Below are 15356 nucleotides of genomic sequence, written 5' to 3' on the forward strand. Positions count from 1 at the left end.
TTAAAGAGCCAGTCAACAGCAGGAAAAATGTAGAAAACATGATGGAAATGTGGCATCCATGTTTATTTGAGGAGGGTCACAGTCTCCTCATCACTCCACACGGATCAGCAGCCGTTTTTGTCTCTTCAGTGGACATTTAGGTCACATGCTTCATGTATGTTATGATATATTGTCCATTGCTCTTTCTCGCATTTTATCAATAAACCAACTTTTCAACCTCAGCCAGTTACAAAATAATTTTAATTTCAGAAGGTGTGGTTGGAATAATTTACTCTGCTTTCTTGCCGTCTTACCTGTCGATTGAGAGGCGGAGGAGGTTGTGAAGTAACTGGGCGGTTCAAAGCCTCCGTCACTGACTGGCTGAACCGCCTTTCCTTCTCCGTACAGACAGCCTTGGAGAACCACAGAAGAAAATGTCAAGAAGACCAAAAACGACACATAGGACTTGCTCTGAACACTGTTCGTACCTTGCTGCTGTGAAAACACTTGCTGGTGGCTGTAGGTTTTGTGGAAAGCCTGCAGCTGGACGTCCGCTCTGTCTGAGGACGAGCTCACCGGGCTGACGTCAGCGGACATGAACAGCGATGCTGGTCTGTTCCTGGTGAACATGAACATTTATGTGAGTATAGAAAATCATACAACCATGATGAATATTTAAACTAATTTATGTTTTATTTATGATTTCTGTTGCTTCAAACATTAAAGGAATAGAATGGCATATTTAGATGAAAGGGAATGGAGTAGATCATGTGTTTGTCAGCTTTAATAAATCATTAAAACCTCCAGGTATAGGCATGAGGCGGGTTTCCATTAACCCTCAAATTGCAAAAATTTAAATTACGAATACAAAATATGCCTAATGGAAACACTGCAACCCCCCCCCCAAAAAAAGTTTTCATGCTCGCATGAGGTGGTATTTCAGGCAATTCCAAAAAGCCATATTTCACAAAACTGCAATGAAAACACTTTTTTCACTTTTATAGCTCATGATGTGTAGCACCAGGTTGCGGCAAAAACACTTTATGGATACCAAAACCTCTGACATGAGACAAAGAAATTACGGCCATATTATTAGTATATTGCAATATTTTTTTAGTGACTACAATAGAAATATCCATCCATCCATCCATTTTCTTCCACTTATCCGGAGTTGGGTCGCGGTAGCAGCAGCCTAAGCAGGGAGCCCAGACTTCCCTCTCCCCGGCCACTTCGTCCAGCTCTTCCCAGGGGATCCCGAGGCGTTCCCAGGCCAGCTGTGAGACACAGTCTCTCCAGCGTGTCCTGGGTCTTCCCTGGGGTCTCCTACCGGTGGGACACGCCCTGAACACCTCACGATCCAGTGAAGTTAGGCGTGATGTGTTATGAATAAGTCCCCATTTTTTGTTACCTTTGCTGTCACCTTGACTTAAAGCGAGTCAGGAGGGACAATTCCTCTGCAACCCAGTTTTGTTCTGTCATGCCATCATGGTCAGATTTTTACAGATTTTGTTGATTTGGTCATTTTTGTTAATATTCGTGCTTTTTCTATCAGTAAGTAATCAGGTGATGAAGTTAAATGGATTCTTTTTTGTCTGTTTCGTGTTAATTATTGTTAATTTCTCTGTGATGCTGTAGCCTGAAGACAAACTTAATACTGTTCAAAGTCCAGTCATGAACGACGAGAATCGAATATGTGATTCGAGTCAGCTTTGGCTGTTCAATATGAATATTCGACTATTCATCCCTTTTTTTTTCATAGAGTTTGAGTGTGGTACAGCAGGACATTCATGGGGATGGTGATGTTCACATAAACAAGCAAATTATGCTACTGGATTGGAAATGTGCAACACTGCTTTTCTTTCCTTTGTGGTTATTTCTATAATGGTTTTTAAGTTTTTCAATCTACTGTAGCTATAATTGTTAAAAACTAGGTTTCAACAAAGCTTAAAACACACATCTCCGATCAAATCAAAGCCAGAGTGAGTCTTTGTGCTGATAACCATTATCTGGAAGCAGCTGTGTTTTCACACACAAACACGTAAATACTTAAAGCTCTTGTACAAACAGTGCAGTTTATACGAGGAAGCGTTTCCACCTCGAGGGGGGCTAATGCAGGCGGGTTTTTGGAGCGGCGCTGTATCCATCGTTACGCTGCAAGAATGTGCTGACTGTGCACAAACACTCTGACTCAACATGGAAACGAGTGAGTCAGTGGAGCCAAGTCGACGAGAAGAAAGAAAAATCTCTCCAAGGAGATACGCAGCTGAAACCCCCAATATGGTATTTGAACCCCCCTTCTTTTCCTGCTCCTTCAAAGAGCTCGCTCTCATGTGGCCTGAGAACTCTCCTGGATGATGTACTGTAGCGTATTGGTCCCTCGAGGACCAAATGGCCTTGGTTTCTGCTGGACGGGTTTTAGTGGGCTTCATAAACAAGCCAGGCCTTGTCAGAGATACTGATGGCTGCGGCCCAAAGCGCCGTCTATATTCTCAGCTATAAAAAAAGGAAATGTTTGGAGATTTCTTTACATATCTATCATTTATCATCCCTGGGTCTCTTTATTACCCATTTCCCATGTCAAATGCTATTACATTTAATTTAACAGCGTTCAGCGGAGAAATACAATAAAAGCCAGAATTAATCAGAAGGACTTTTTGAAAGTGATATCACTTACAGATGGCCGTGGCTTCCCAGGGTAATAAAAGCCAGCCTTTGTATAGGATTATGTAAACAAAGTGGGCTTTGATATAGCACGACTGCTGAAATGAATGTGCCGCGATGACTGCGAGCCCCAAGAATTCAACACTTCTCTGGATTCCCCCTCTGCGGCCCCAGAACCATCAGAGCTGACCTTAACTATAAACAACCGCGGCCGCTCCACGGCTTACATTCCTGCCACGCTGCAACAACATAGCTGGGATGTCTGAGCCGTCCCGTGCGCGGCCCTGCTGGGTCGATCTGTCGTTTTGCGGCCGGTTTACCCAATAACTTCACAGATGCAAGAGTTTAACCCTTTAATGTCCTTGTTAAGAACAAAAAAACAATGGAACTGATGGATTTCAGGGGCAAGAATAACAAAAATCAATGTTTTTGTTTTGTTTTTAACAAACCCAACATTTTTTAAATGTAGGCCTCTGCCAAGTGGTTGAAATGTCACTTCAAGGAAAACGGAAAGAAAAAAAAAAGTTACAAACCATGTGCTGTTATAATGCTTGTATTCTGTTAGTTTACCACCATATCTGCGTATATGAGCTTGATTCTCTTTTACATTTTACTTATTTATCTATGAAATTGTATTTTTGCACTTGCATACCCATCTATTCATTTATGCAGTGCTATTTAATATTTTTGCTCTAACATTCATAATGTTGTTAATTTTGGGAGATGCTACATGAGTTTCTAAAACTTCAATTTTATTTTGTAAATCTTTTAATCTGGGAAGCACAAAGTATATAAATTTGTAACCATGGGATTAGTAGTATTACCAGTACTGGTATTATTTCCAGATATTTATTCCAGATATTTTACAATACTTTATTAATAATAATTATTATTATCATTCATTTATTTGTATTCACTTTCAAACATAAAGTTACAAAACACTTGACATGACAAAAATACAGATATAAAGTTTTTCATTAAATATATAATGAAATTACATTAAATATATGGTATTAACAACAGTGAATATTCATCCCTTTTTATTGCTTTATAAAAATGATAAATATATCATCTAAGCATCGTTACCTTGACTATAAAATGACAAACCATTTGGTTGAACATGCTTTTAGACTGTTCAAAAACCACACTTCTGAAATTATTTCAGCATATATATAATGGATAACATTAAATGTATCATTTTAAAAGCAATTCATGATTTTGTTTATTTCATAGGCAATACTTCTTTTTAGCTTATTAGCTTAGCTGTGCAGCTTTACCATCAAAGGAGAAACAGTTTGGTGGAGCATATTAAAAAAAAAGGCACTTATTAGATTATATTTTTGGTATTTTTGTAAAATTCTAACAACAACATGTTGAAAAAGCATACCTACATTTGAAACCCCCCACACAGAGCCCTCATGTCTGGACTGACTTTTGTGTTACTAACTTCATGTATGAGGCAAAATGAAAAGAAAGACTAAAGACACAACGACATTTAGTGTATTTTTTAGCATAACACATCTAAACCGAACGGTAGAGATAGCTCAGTCAAGTAAAGTTCACTTCAACACATTTTTAGTTAAGTGAGTAACTAAAAATGTGTTTTGCTAAATGACTAAGTGCAAAAAACCTCCTCTCTGATTTCATTTTACCGGCCTCATCGTTTTCTTTTCTTTCTAACTAACTGCAGCCAGTTTCCCTCCTCACATCTGGAATGAGAAGAATCCCGCTTGCAGATTTTTTGTTTATATGCACATTATACTGCATTCAACTCCGGCTTTTTTAATAGCAGCACACTTGGACTGCATCAGAGCAGGGGATGAGTCGGTTTACCGAAAGGTGCCAGCTCGTGCACGCTAAACCGATCAGTTTTCAGCTCTGGCAGAGGACAGATGCTGTGACGGAGATTTACTGGATCACAGAGGATCGTGTTGAATGTATGTTACACAGATGGAGATTTAATGTGATCTAAGCGCTACCAATCAAGTACTTAGAGAAACTAGAGAACACTTATTGCATGTTAGAGATACGGTAAATACAAAAATGTGTCAAAACATTTCAGTTAAACCGGCTATTTGGATCCGATGTCAGCCGGAGCTTCTGCAAAGTAAACTTCATTACTTGTCTTTCCTTCAAATTGTATAATAGTGTTTCTGTGCGAGAGCCATCCCGGTTAGTGTGCCTGTATCTGATGGAGACGCTGCTCCAAAAAGCCAATCCAGCCCCCCACCCCCTCCCCCTGACCGCAAAACACACAAACACTGCACATCACAAATACCCGCTGATGGACGGGCCTGAACGCGGGCCTCCGAGTCCCTCAAGTATTAAATAATTAAAAGAAGTCGAAATGGCTCGTCTCAGCCAGAGTAAACACGCGCCTGGCTATGAGGTCAGAGCTCGACGCTGTGAAGCACAGATAATTTACTTTCACGTGTTTAACGTCTCGCTAAGTCATTTGGGGGAAAAACAAGTGCTTGTCTGGTATTGGCTTTGGCAGGCCGTCGTGTACTGCGGGCACCAGTGGGATTCTATGACATCCTCAGTGTCTATAAAGAGACGTCAATGGACAGACTGTGCAGAGCGCCATGGAAGCTCTGGCTGCAGACTCAGAGGAGATGGAGGCTGAGAGATGCTGCAGTTTTGTGTCCTGAAAACTCCACCTGAACATCGAATTAAAGAACTAAAACATGGCTTTCTTTGGTGAACTCTAAAAAACTTTAAATTGGTTAATTTTACTTCCAAAAGTGATCTTTTCAGGCAAAATCCTGCTACAGGTGCCAGAAGTAAAGTATTTGCTTTTTTTTTTAAATAAAGTACTTTCAAGGATATCCATCAACATCACAGCTGCAGCAGAAGGCCAGCTCTATTCTTCCAGACTGTTTCCATCCCTTAAATAGTGAATTTCAGCTTTTTCGCTCTCAGCTTGTGGCCCCCACGTGCAGGACTAAACAAACACGTTTGTACCTGCTGCTGTTGCACTGTTGAACAAAGTGAGCACAAAATGATGCACTTGGCACTTTAAGCTTTGCAGTGAGTGGGTGAGTTTGTGTATAAAAGGGCACTTTGTCATGATATTCTTCTTTTACTTTTTCTTATACTCATTTAACACGAGATAATACTTGTTTTAATGTTTTTGTTTTAATGTCTTTTAAATCTGGTTTGTTGTGATGTCTCATTTTGGATTGCTGAATTTCCTGTCTGCATAACAGATTTACTCTTGGGTAAAAAAATTAAGAAACCTTGAACCTTGAACATGACTTATTTTGCTCCAACCTTTTTTTTAACCCTTGTGTTATCATTGGGGTCAATCTGACCCCAAATGAAATCTTTTGCTGTCAAAATATGTTTTTTATACTTATGTAAACAAGGTCTATTGGCCCTAAATTCCAAAACGAAGGGGAAAATGTGTGGTGATGGGTTGGACTGAAGTAAGACTGACGGTGCATCACAGAATTGATTGAAAATTTATAGAATATCCTTTAAATAACAGTCAAAACAGGCAGGGTCAGAATGAAAAGGTGTATTGCAATCAGGAGGACATTTCGAGTCCTGCTTGAGGTCGACACACATGTGTTTGAGCACTGCACGCTTAACACCTAATAGCACAATGATACAGTCTCCTTACTAACATCACAACACTGTTTTAATTTGACAAAAAGTGGCTGAAATTTTTAAAAATCAGCTTTTAAACTAAATCAGGATTTCCAGTAAGTGGACTTTGAGCTGAGATTTTTCCAAGGTCAATAAGCTCAAATTTAGAGGTTTAAATTCAGAGAGAACAGCTCATCTCAGCTCCTCTGCCAAGACCTAAAGCCCATTTGAAAACGTTTCCTGGAAATACTGGAGAAATTTATGTGAAACTATGTGCATCGTATGTGGAGATTTTATATCACTTATTAAACCCCCAAAATGTTTGGCCCTTATCAACTCTCTTTTATGGGTTAGACTGCCTTTGTTGTTTCTGTTGTGCCAATAAAAGTTAGTTTACAGGCTATTCTTCAATGACCAATGATTTGAGGCCATATTGTCCAGAAACTGCTGCCCCGGAGGCTTTCAGCTGTATCTTTTTAGTCTCACGTCTACTTTTATACTGGGCTAGACAAAATTTGTCTCAGTTTACAGAACACATAAGTTCTGTGGCCTCCAACTACCCAATCAGTGCAACCACAAAGCCATAACTCCATCTCTGGTGATAATGTCTCTGGTTTATTCAAGAATGCACAAGCTCACATCACTCTCTGTTTCTGGGCATGTGATTTCAAGACAAAAAAAAGTCACATCACAACAGGGTTTTCATGGCTTTCGAGGTTGAAACATGATTTCTCGGTTTGACATAGAGCAGGGAGGAACTGTTTTGAGCAGTTTGGAAACGCTTTTAGTACCAGATTCATCCAATGAGTAAAGATTTTTGGGGCGAACACCCGAAAATGAACAGAGGAGCAGAAGACTGTGGTCAGTTTTCACTATTTTTATCTTTCACAGAAAATAGCTCCGCATGAAAACTGCCAAATGCAAATGAAATCCCATTCAGCTCCATTGTATCTGGTTGGCAGCAGCGCTCCCTGCAGCAGATAAGTCAAAAGCTTGCCAAACACCACCACAGGGAAAATATGTTTTTTTTTTTTTAGAGTGATTTGGATGAACTGACCATTCGAGTTTGCCTCTGGCTACATCATTAGTACAGTAGTAGTAAAATACTCTGTTTCCAAGAAATAAAAGCAATTTAATTTTAAAATGCATGACAGTGAAAACATAAAACTATATCTTTTCACTTTTATTGAGGAAACTTCTGCGTCACGTGGTATGAGCGGCATGAGCGTGGTATTTGTCTTAGTGGTGACTTCACTTTTCGAAACAAATTCAAAATCAGTGATGCACGATAATGATTTTTTCAACCGATACCGATAAACCGATAATTTCCAGCTTCTTGCGGCCGATAAGATACCGATAACCAAAGTAACGGCTTTGTTGTGATCTCTGCATATTTACATGTTCTGCTTGTTGTTGGAAAGAATCAAACATTAGATATCAGTTTATTCTTTCAAACTGCCCCGTACACCGGTGTTCAGCGGTTACTGTAAGCAGCAAGCACGGTAATAAATGACAGTATCAGGGCCAGATCTAGACATTTCGGTGCCCTAGGGGAGATTGGCATTGGATTGGTATATACACAACAACAACAACAGTCACGATAACAGCAGTTACTCAGAGATAATTGTCTAAATGTTCCCGCTTCAGTGAGATATGTAAATGCAGATTTGAAGGCTCTTCTCCAGCGGCTGCTGGGAGCTTCTGCTAAAGTCACCTGAGTGCATCTGGACACTTATAGAGGACATTAGCCGATTACTGAACCTGCGGCAGGCCGGTAGGTAGGACAAACACCTGCTGCAGACGCCTGTGGGACAATGAGAGTGGAGTGGACATTCGGAGACAACGGCGGAGAATAAGAGCCCAGTGGACACCGGCGGAGACACCGGCAGAGACACCGGTGGAGAATAAGCGTTGTTAGAGCTGTTTTTTTAAAACAACGCCGCCGAGAGGGTCTGAAAAGCCACCAAATAGCGATAAAGTCAGCACGTTAGAAGTCCTCTCCTTCCGTCACCCTGGGACCTTAGATCGTCTTGTTCGTTTGTTTTTGGACGTGGAGATGTTGTTTTATTGCATAACATCTGTAACAGTGTCCCCTACACTACAGTGAAAACACAGACTGACGGAAAATCTCTTCAATGGCGGGGAAAGAGTTAAAAAGAGAAACAATGGAGGAAACCCTGCAGCTGACTGTGATGACGTGTTGTGGACTGATCTCTGCTGCACTGCTAGATCAGTCCACAACACGTCATCACAGTGACACGCAGCATAATGCAGTGTGTGTAGTACTGACGGAGCAAAACCATGGCAACACGGGCGAAATCAAAGCAATTTATGCTTATTATTATCGGTTCTATTTATCTGCAAAAAAACGTTATTATTGGAATTATCGGTATGGCGTTATAAGTCCCATTATTGGGCAATATTTTATTAGTCCCGATAATTATCAAGCATCAAGCAAACTAGAATTACTGCCTCAAGTGTGTATGCCTCTGTGAACCACTTAAGTTGCACTGACAGTTTACATCCATGTCTATAAAAACATGGATGCTTCCTCTCAGAAGTCATCACACCCAAGATTGGTGTCACGAATTCAGCATTTGACCAAACGTCTCCCGCTCTCCTGACTTAAAAAAATGTGGACAAAAACATATTTTGGGGGTCACATTGACCTTGAACTTGACCACCAGATTCTGATCAGTTAGTCCCTGAGTCCAAGTGAACATTTTTTCCCAAACTGTATAAAATTCCCTCAAGCTGCGATCTCGAGTGCACAAGATTGAGACCGACGAGGTCACGTTGACCTTTGACTTTATGGCCGTTTCCACTGCAGGAACTCGGGGTTAGTTTTACATCGTCTCACCTGTTGGTGCATGTCTCCATCGCAGGAACCGCCCCTATAGGACAATTTTGCAGAACTTTTACAGGGGTGAACAAGTCCCTGCCTCTGGGTAGGTACTTCAGTGTGGCCCCAAAAAACTGCTGGGTGGGACATCACTAAAACAGGCGCCATTTTTAATGCTGCGTTCATGTCATGTCTGAATAATCGGAGTGTCAACTTTCCCACAGGGAAAATTCACTCGAACGGCCTCTCATGTTGGAAAAACAACTCGACAACTCCATATTATAACACGAGTTGTCAACTTGACGTCATAAATACATAAAAGTCAATGTTGAGTTAACGGTAAGAAACTTTTTCATTAATTCACGAATGGAAACAGCTATCAGCCTCCGGTTTAGCTTTCATGCTGATTCTTTACAACCTCAAAGCATATGAACACGAGTCGAAACAACAACTTTTCAATTTGGAAACTACGACATTCCGATATCACATGAACGCAGCATAAAACCCAACAGAGGAAGAAGAAGAAGAAGAAGCAGAACGATTACGTCAACTTTAGAGTCCAGTAGGTCCAACTGCGGACTTACACCGCAATGGAGGCACAAAGCCTGAGAGGACCGACCACGAGGTCGTTCCTGTAAATGTTCTCGCCTCTGAGGTTTCCGCCATTGAAACACACCTACTGATCTCCTAACACGAATTAGTTCATTCTTAAGTCGGAATGAACGAAATCTTACGAAATATCCTTAAAATTTTCTTGAAATATCATGTTCAAGCTAATTGGACGGACAGACAGATGGATGGATGGAGCAATAACCCAAAAACATGATGCTTCTTGCCACGGCAACGCAGTTTCTCTCCTGTCACAACTACAGGTGAGCTGCCCATGAGCAAGGCACTTAACATCTAAAGACCAGCTGTAAAAAGTTTTAAGAAGCGAATGTTGCTAACTGCAGCATTGCTGAAGAAGGCCATGTGTTTGCCTTTTATTTAATAAATAAATCATTGTTTTTGGATGCAACACATCTTACACTCACCCTTCACTCATGCTCCCGGCACTTGTCAGTGAAGATATTGGACCGCTGGCGTCAAAGTTTCCCTCCAAGCCTCGATACCTGGAGCTGGTGTCTGCTGATGGAGGGAGGAACTGTGAATTTCCCCTGTTTTGGACGGAGCTGCTGTTTGAGTACACACCTGAGAAAGAGAGAAAGATTTGTTAAAGAAGTATTTCACTGCTAGAAAGATGTTTTTTGTTCATAAAACTAGTTTGTCTCTATTATAGAAGATGCAAATAATTTTGAAATTGTTGTTAAATAAGCAGAGAAAATAGAGAAAAATGACAGTGGCATTCGCTTTTTCAAGCTAACAGTTACGTGGTGAACTGCGCTAGCAAGAAACAGAAACTATATTATCGTTTATTTTGGCAAAAATACATCTTCAAAAAGTTATTAAACACATTTGACACATATACATGGACAGAGGAGAAGTGGATAATGCTATTTTAGTGATTTGATGAGCTTCTGTAAACATTTAAAAAAAAGAAATCAATCCACGCTGACAGCGGCTGCCGTTCGACTCAAGCTACAGAGCTTCAGAAAAAACGCTTCGAGCCTACAGGAAGTTTCTTTCAGGAGCGTTTGAAACTAAAAACATAGTTTTTCGGTGGTGTTCATTTAAATCTACACCACAAATACCTGCAGAGCTTTCAACACTTGGCTTTGACTTTGAGTTTAAGGGCGGCTGATGATGATAGCATATGTCACCATGAATCCAGCACACACATTCAGTAATGTACATACTCAGGTTCATACATAACAGTCAGAAAGTAACATTTGGCCATTTCTGATAAGGAGAAAGTCCTCTTGGGACGTTTTCAAAATTAAACACTGACATGCTTGTTTCACCCTGAATAAACATAGCTGGTAGTGTGCCGTTTGAGGCTTTTCCCTCAAAGTCTTCTGGGTAAAACTGCAAGTAGTCTGAAGTAATAGACATGGACAGCTCTCCTGGACACTCTCCCCTCTCTTTTGCCAACTGAGCCTCAGTGTACCTGACAGCTTCTTGATCCCAGTTCAGCCATTGAAAGGGAAAGAAAAAGAGCTTGGCTGGAAAACCGGTTTGGAGAAGCTGAGGGACGGGCGGGGAGAGGGCCAACTCGCCCGCAGTCAGTGCCCGGTAATTGGACAAGGTAAACACTGGCATGATGAGCTATCATCGCAGGAATGGGAGAGGAGGGAGAGGAAAAGGAGCAAATGAGGCCATGGGAGAAAATTAAAGAGACAGCTTAACAGCCCAGGTGTTTCGGCAATTACCCTTTTCTTTGTTTTCACTAATTTCCAGCGAGGTGTTGGAGGCTAAACGTAGATTTCCATTTGCTACCGTTTCGTCTGTGCATACCTGTGAAGTCGTCTAGGCTGGTTAAAGGTGAGCCGTTTCCTTGGTGGAGATGCTGCCTCGCCAGACAATCGCTCAAAATGTCCGATTCCAGCATCGTGTGCACCTGAACCTGTCAAACAGACCAGATACAGATGTTCAGGGTTCATACACATTTTAACCCATAAAACTTTAAAGACCAAACATTCTCTGAAACAACATCGATACCCCTTATAAGTTCTTGTTCATGACTATAAATAGCTTTTTTAAATATATATTATTAAAAAAAGGAATTAATTCAGAACAGGATTAAAACTGAGCATTTAAATTGAACTAAGGGACTGTTCCTTATTGATGAGAGGGGAGGGGGTGGTGCATAAAGGGGGACACATGTCAGATAATGTTTTTAAGCACTGGGGAGGTAATTATTATTTATTTTTCGTTCTAATTTTTTGTCATTTTTTTTAAATGGTGATTTTTTTTCTGTAAAAATGTTGGTAATTTTTTGTGATGATGTTAATCATCTTCAAACATTTTTTGCAATTTTTAAAGATTTTTTCCTTTAAAGACTTTTGGCAATTTTTAAAGAAAAGTTTGGGTGATTTTTTCTTGACATTTTTGTGCAATGTTTTTTTTTTAAATAGTAAAGAAAGAAAGAAAAAAATGCTGTGTTTTATTATTAAAAATCACCTAAAATTACACCATTTATCACATACAGAAACTGAAAATGCACAAATTCTCGTTCTCTTTTCCAAAGCTTTCAGGGTATATTTAGTTTTCCAAAAGTTTCCCAGGCCTGGAAATTGCTTTTTGTAATATCCATGACTTTTCCAGGTCCTTTATGACCGTATAATCCCTGGATGTTCATAAAGATGATAAAAGTGGTTCATTTAGTAGATTTCACGTTGGTGAGCATGTGCAGATGCCTGCCTGCATGTGAGCAATTATGTTAAATCTGCAGCTTAGTTGTTTTCCAATTGTGTTTTGCTGTTGGGCAACACAGCTCCCATGGAGCTAAACTTTAAAATGATTCACTTCTATTTTGATTACATACAGTAGATCAATTGGAAACACAGTGAGATTTCCGCAGGCGACTTTCTACTGTTCATTTTTCAAAGAAATGATGCTTGTACCAGATGCCTGGTTCTTGTTTCGTCTTGCGATCCAGCTTGTTGAGGTACAAAATCCAGAAATCTTGTTAGGCAATCTTATTCCAAGATGTTCTAACAAAGTTAAGGCAAGACAATTTACTTTATTATCCAGTGCTAACAGAGGATCCCCCAGGACTTTCCAAAACAATTTATGGACAGCTCCGGGACTCACTGAGAAGCTCGCGAAGGACACCCAGGAACCACAAAAGAGTTATGAATAATCAGCGAAAAATGCGCCCCAACCAGTGTTTATAGAGATACAAACTTCAATAGCTGTGACGCATCAGCTCGAAGAAATGTATAACCGTGAGGAGTTTATGAAGTGCGTGTTTAATATTTCAAAGTTCTCTTTAGCCCCACAGGGTTTACTGCAGCGCAGGGCGTGTTAGCCATGTCACAACTTACAAGCACACGTGTTTCTGTTTAAACCAAACAAGGCATGGGAATACACACAAAAGCCCCAGTGTCACTCACGGTCCATAGAAAACAAACAAGGCCCAGATAACGCTGAACAATAGGCTCCCTATTCTGACTTCCAGGGAGTGTGTGTAATACTTTGTTTTGTTGTATTTCATCCTACTGAATCATAAACATGCCGACTCTCTCCTCCTGCTGCTCTCCATCTCTCTCTCTCTCAGAAACGAGGGTCTTCGTACAGACACAGGGTGCTACCTAGAACCACGATCCCCGAGGAAACTCTTCTCTCTAAGAGGTTCTTTGAATGACAAGAACAAGAAGCTTAGTAATGTGCTGCCGTGGACAGGTCAGCAAGAAATCAGGCAAAGTGTACGCTATATTGATAGTATTTTTACTGCGCTGCCTTCCCATTAGACAGCCTGTTTTGATGGGGAAACTGTTAGTGGCTTCAGTCCCCATCTATGCTCCCATCAAAGCCACCAGACTTCATCGACAAACACAGTAATTTTAGCTCGCTGAACACAGGAGCTGCTGGTCTCCTGCTGCTTCGATCAGTCTAAAACATTGACTATGGAGAAGTACCTCATACAACCCCACTTCAAATCTGAACTATCTCTTAAACTACCGAGCTATATTTAAAAAATTGCCAATCTTATAAAATTGGGTTTTAAAATTGTGAAAAAGCAATATTATCTGCTCTAAACACTAAAGGGCGTGTTTGCTGAAGGCACTGAGCCGATGAACAACAGGCTCTCGCTCAGCACCATCTATGGGAATGAGATATCTGCAAGGTCACAGTGACCTTTGACCACCAAAATCTAATCAGTTCATTGTTGAGTCCAAGTGGATGTTGTGCCAAATTTTAGGACACTCCCTCAAGGCATTCTTAAAATATTGCAGTCACAAGAACGAGACAGTTGTAAGGTCACAGTGACTTTGATGTTTGACCAACACTTTCTAATCAGTTCATTATTAAATCCAAGAGAACGTTTGTGCCAAATTTGAAGAAACTCCTTCAAGGTCTTCTTAAAATATTGAATTCACAAGAATGAGACGGCTGCAAAGTCCAAGTGACCTTTGACCCCTAAAATCTGATCAGTTCATCACTTAATCCAAGTGGACGTTTGTGCCAAATCTGAAGAAATTCCCTCAAGGCATTCTTGATATGTCGCCCATGAGAATGGGACGTACGCATGTGCGGACATGAGCACAACCCGAAAACATAATGCCTCTGGCACCGACACGGAGGAATAAAAAGTCATAAATTGTGTCTTTTATGTTAAATCTTATTCTTCTCGTGGCAGAAAAGCTTCTTAAACGATACCTGCAACATCTAAAAACTGCACTTCAACCAAGATTAATAAGTATGAGCTCCTTAACTTTGGGTTACAACACATTTTTTTAATTTGATAGGGACAGATACACACAGACAAACTGAAAGCTTAGAATTAATTCCAGTGTCATAGTGTCTATATTGAATGCTAGTTTGCAACATTCGTCCCTAAAAAACCTTTAAGGAAACTCAGAAACTAGAAAAATAAATGGAACGTCAACTAAATACAGCAAGATACACTGGACAGAAACAGATCTTGCTTTCGTACAAAATAAAATTTCAGTGAATTTTTACAATATTGTTGTGCCTCTGAGGTCAAGCAGACAGATGACCTGACCTTGAAGTAATAAAGAAATAGTTTATGGGGTCTCTGTGGTGGCCGAGCGGTTTAAGACCCTGACCATATAATCCGCAAATTCCACTGGTTCAGATCCAGCGGTGTACCTTCGTTGTATATCACTCTCCACTGTCCCCTGTCCAATAAAAGCATAAAAATACCACTAAAAGCAATAAAAACTACTTTAGAACAAAAGAAAACAGTTTATAAAAAAACCTTTCTACCACATCTAATCTCATAGAATCCAACCTATTCTAGTTTTACAGACACAGGAAGGTTTTCTGGACGATTTTGGTGATCAGACGGGTAATCTAAAGCTAAATGTCTAAATTGCTTTTGTTACCTTGACCTCCCGCTCCTGGAGGCCTTTGGCTGAATGAGCTTTGACGTGCTTTCGTAACGAGCTGGGGTCGGTGTAACGTTTGGTGCATCCTGGGATCTGACAGGCGTATGGCTTCTGTGAACGAAACACGACAAAGAAGGTGAAGAGAAGTGAGGAAAAAAGAGATTAAAATGCGAGCAGAAAATACTGTAGAGTACTCTGAATTGTGTTTATATAAAACATTTCCAAAACATGACACTTTTTGCGGCTACGTGAAAAAAAACATGCAACAAAATAACAAAATAGACCATAAAATATACAAAACACATCCATAATATTCCGTTTAATTTTGT

At 40.3% G+C, this 15356-nt stretch overlaps 1 protein-coding gene across 1 annotated transcript in view; it reads right to left on the reverse strand.

The window, feature by feature from the left end:
• The window catches only part of glis1a (GLIS family zinc finger 1a), a 55078-nt gene that overhangs the window by 4159 nt on the left and 35563 nt on the right, over nt 1-15356 (reverse strand). Inside the window, exons 4-8 of the mRNA XM_042497823.2 lie at nt 15025-15138; nt 11468-11576; nt 10108-10264; nt 468-598; nt 294-392 (exon numbers count right to left, since the gene is read on the reverse strand). Coding sequence (XP_042353757.1) covers nt 294-392; nt 468-598; nt 10108-10264; nt 11468-11576; nt 15025-15138 — 610 coding nt within the window. The remainder of the gene's footprint in view (nt 1-293; nt 393-467; nt 599-10107; nt 10265-11467; nt 11577-15024; nt 15139-15356) is intronic.

The sequence above is a fragment of the Plectropomus leopardus genome, chromosome 12, assembly GCF_026936395.1.
Source record: "Plectropomus leopardus strain MGB_pleo_1.0 chromosome 12, ASM2693639v1, whole genome shotgun sequence".
In the NCBI taxonomy this organism is placed as follows: Eukaryota; Metazoa; Chordata; class Actinopteri; order Perciformes; family Serranidae; genus Plectropomus; species Plectropomus leopardus.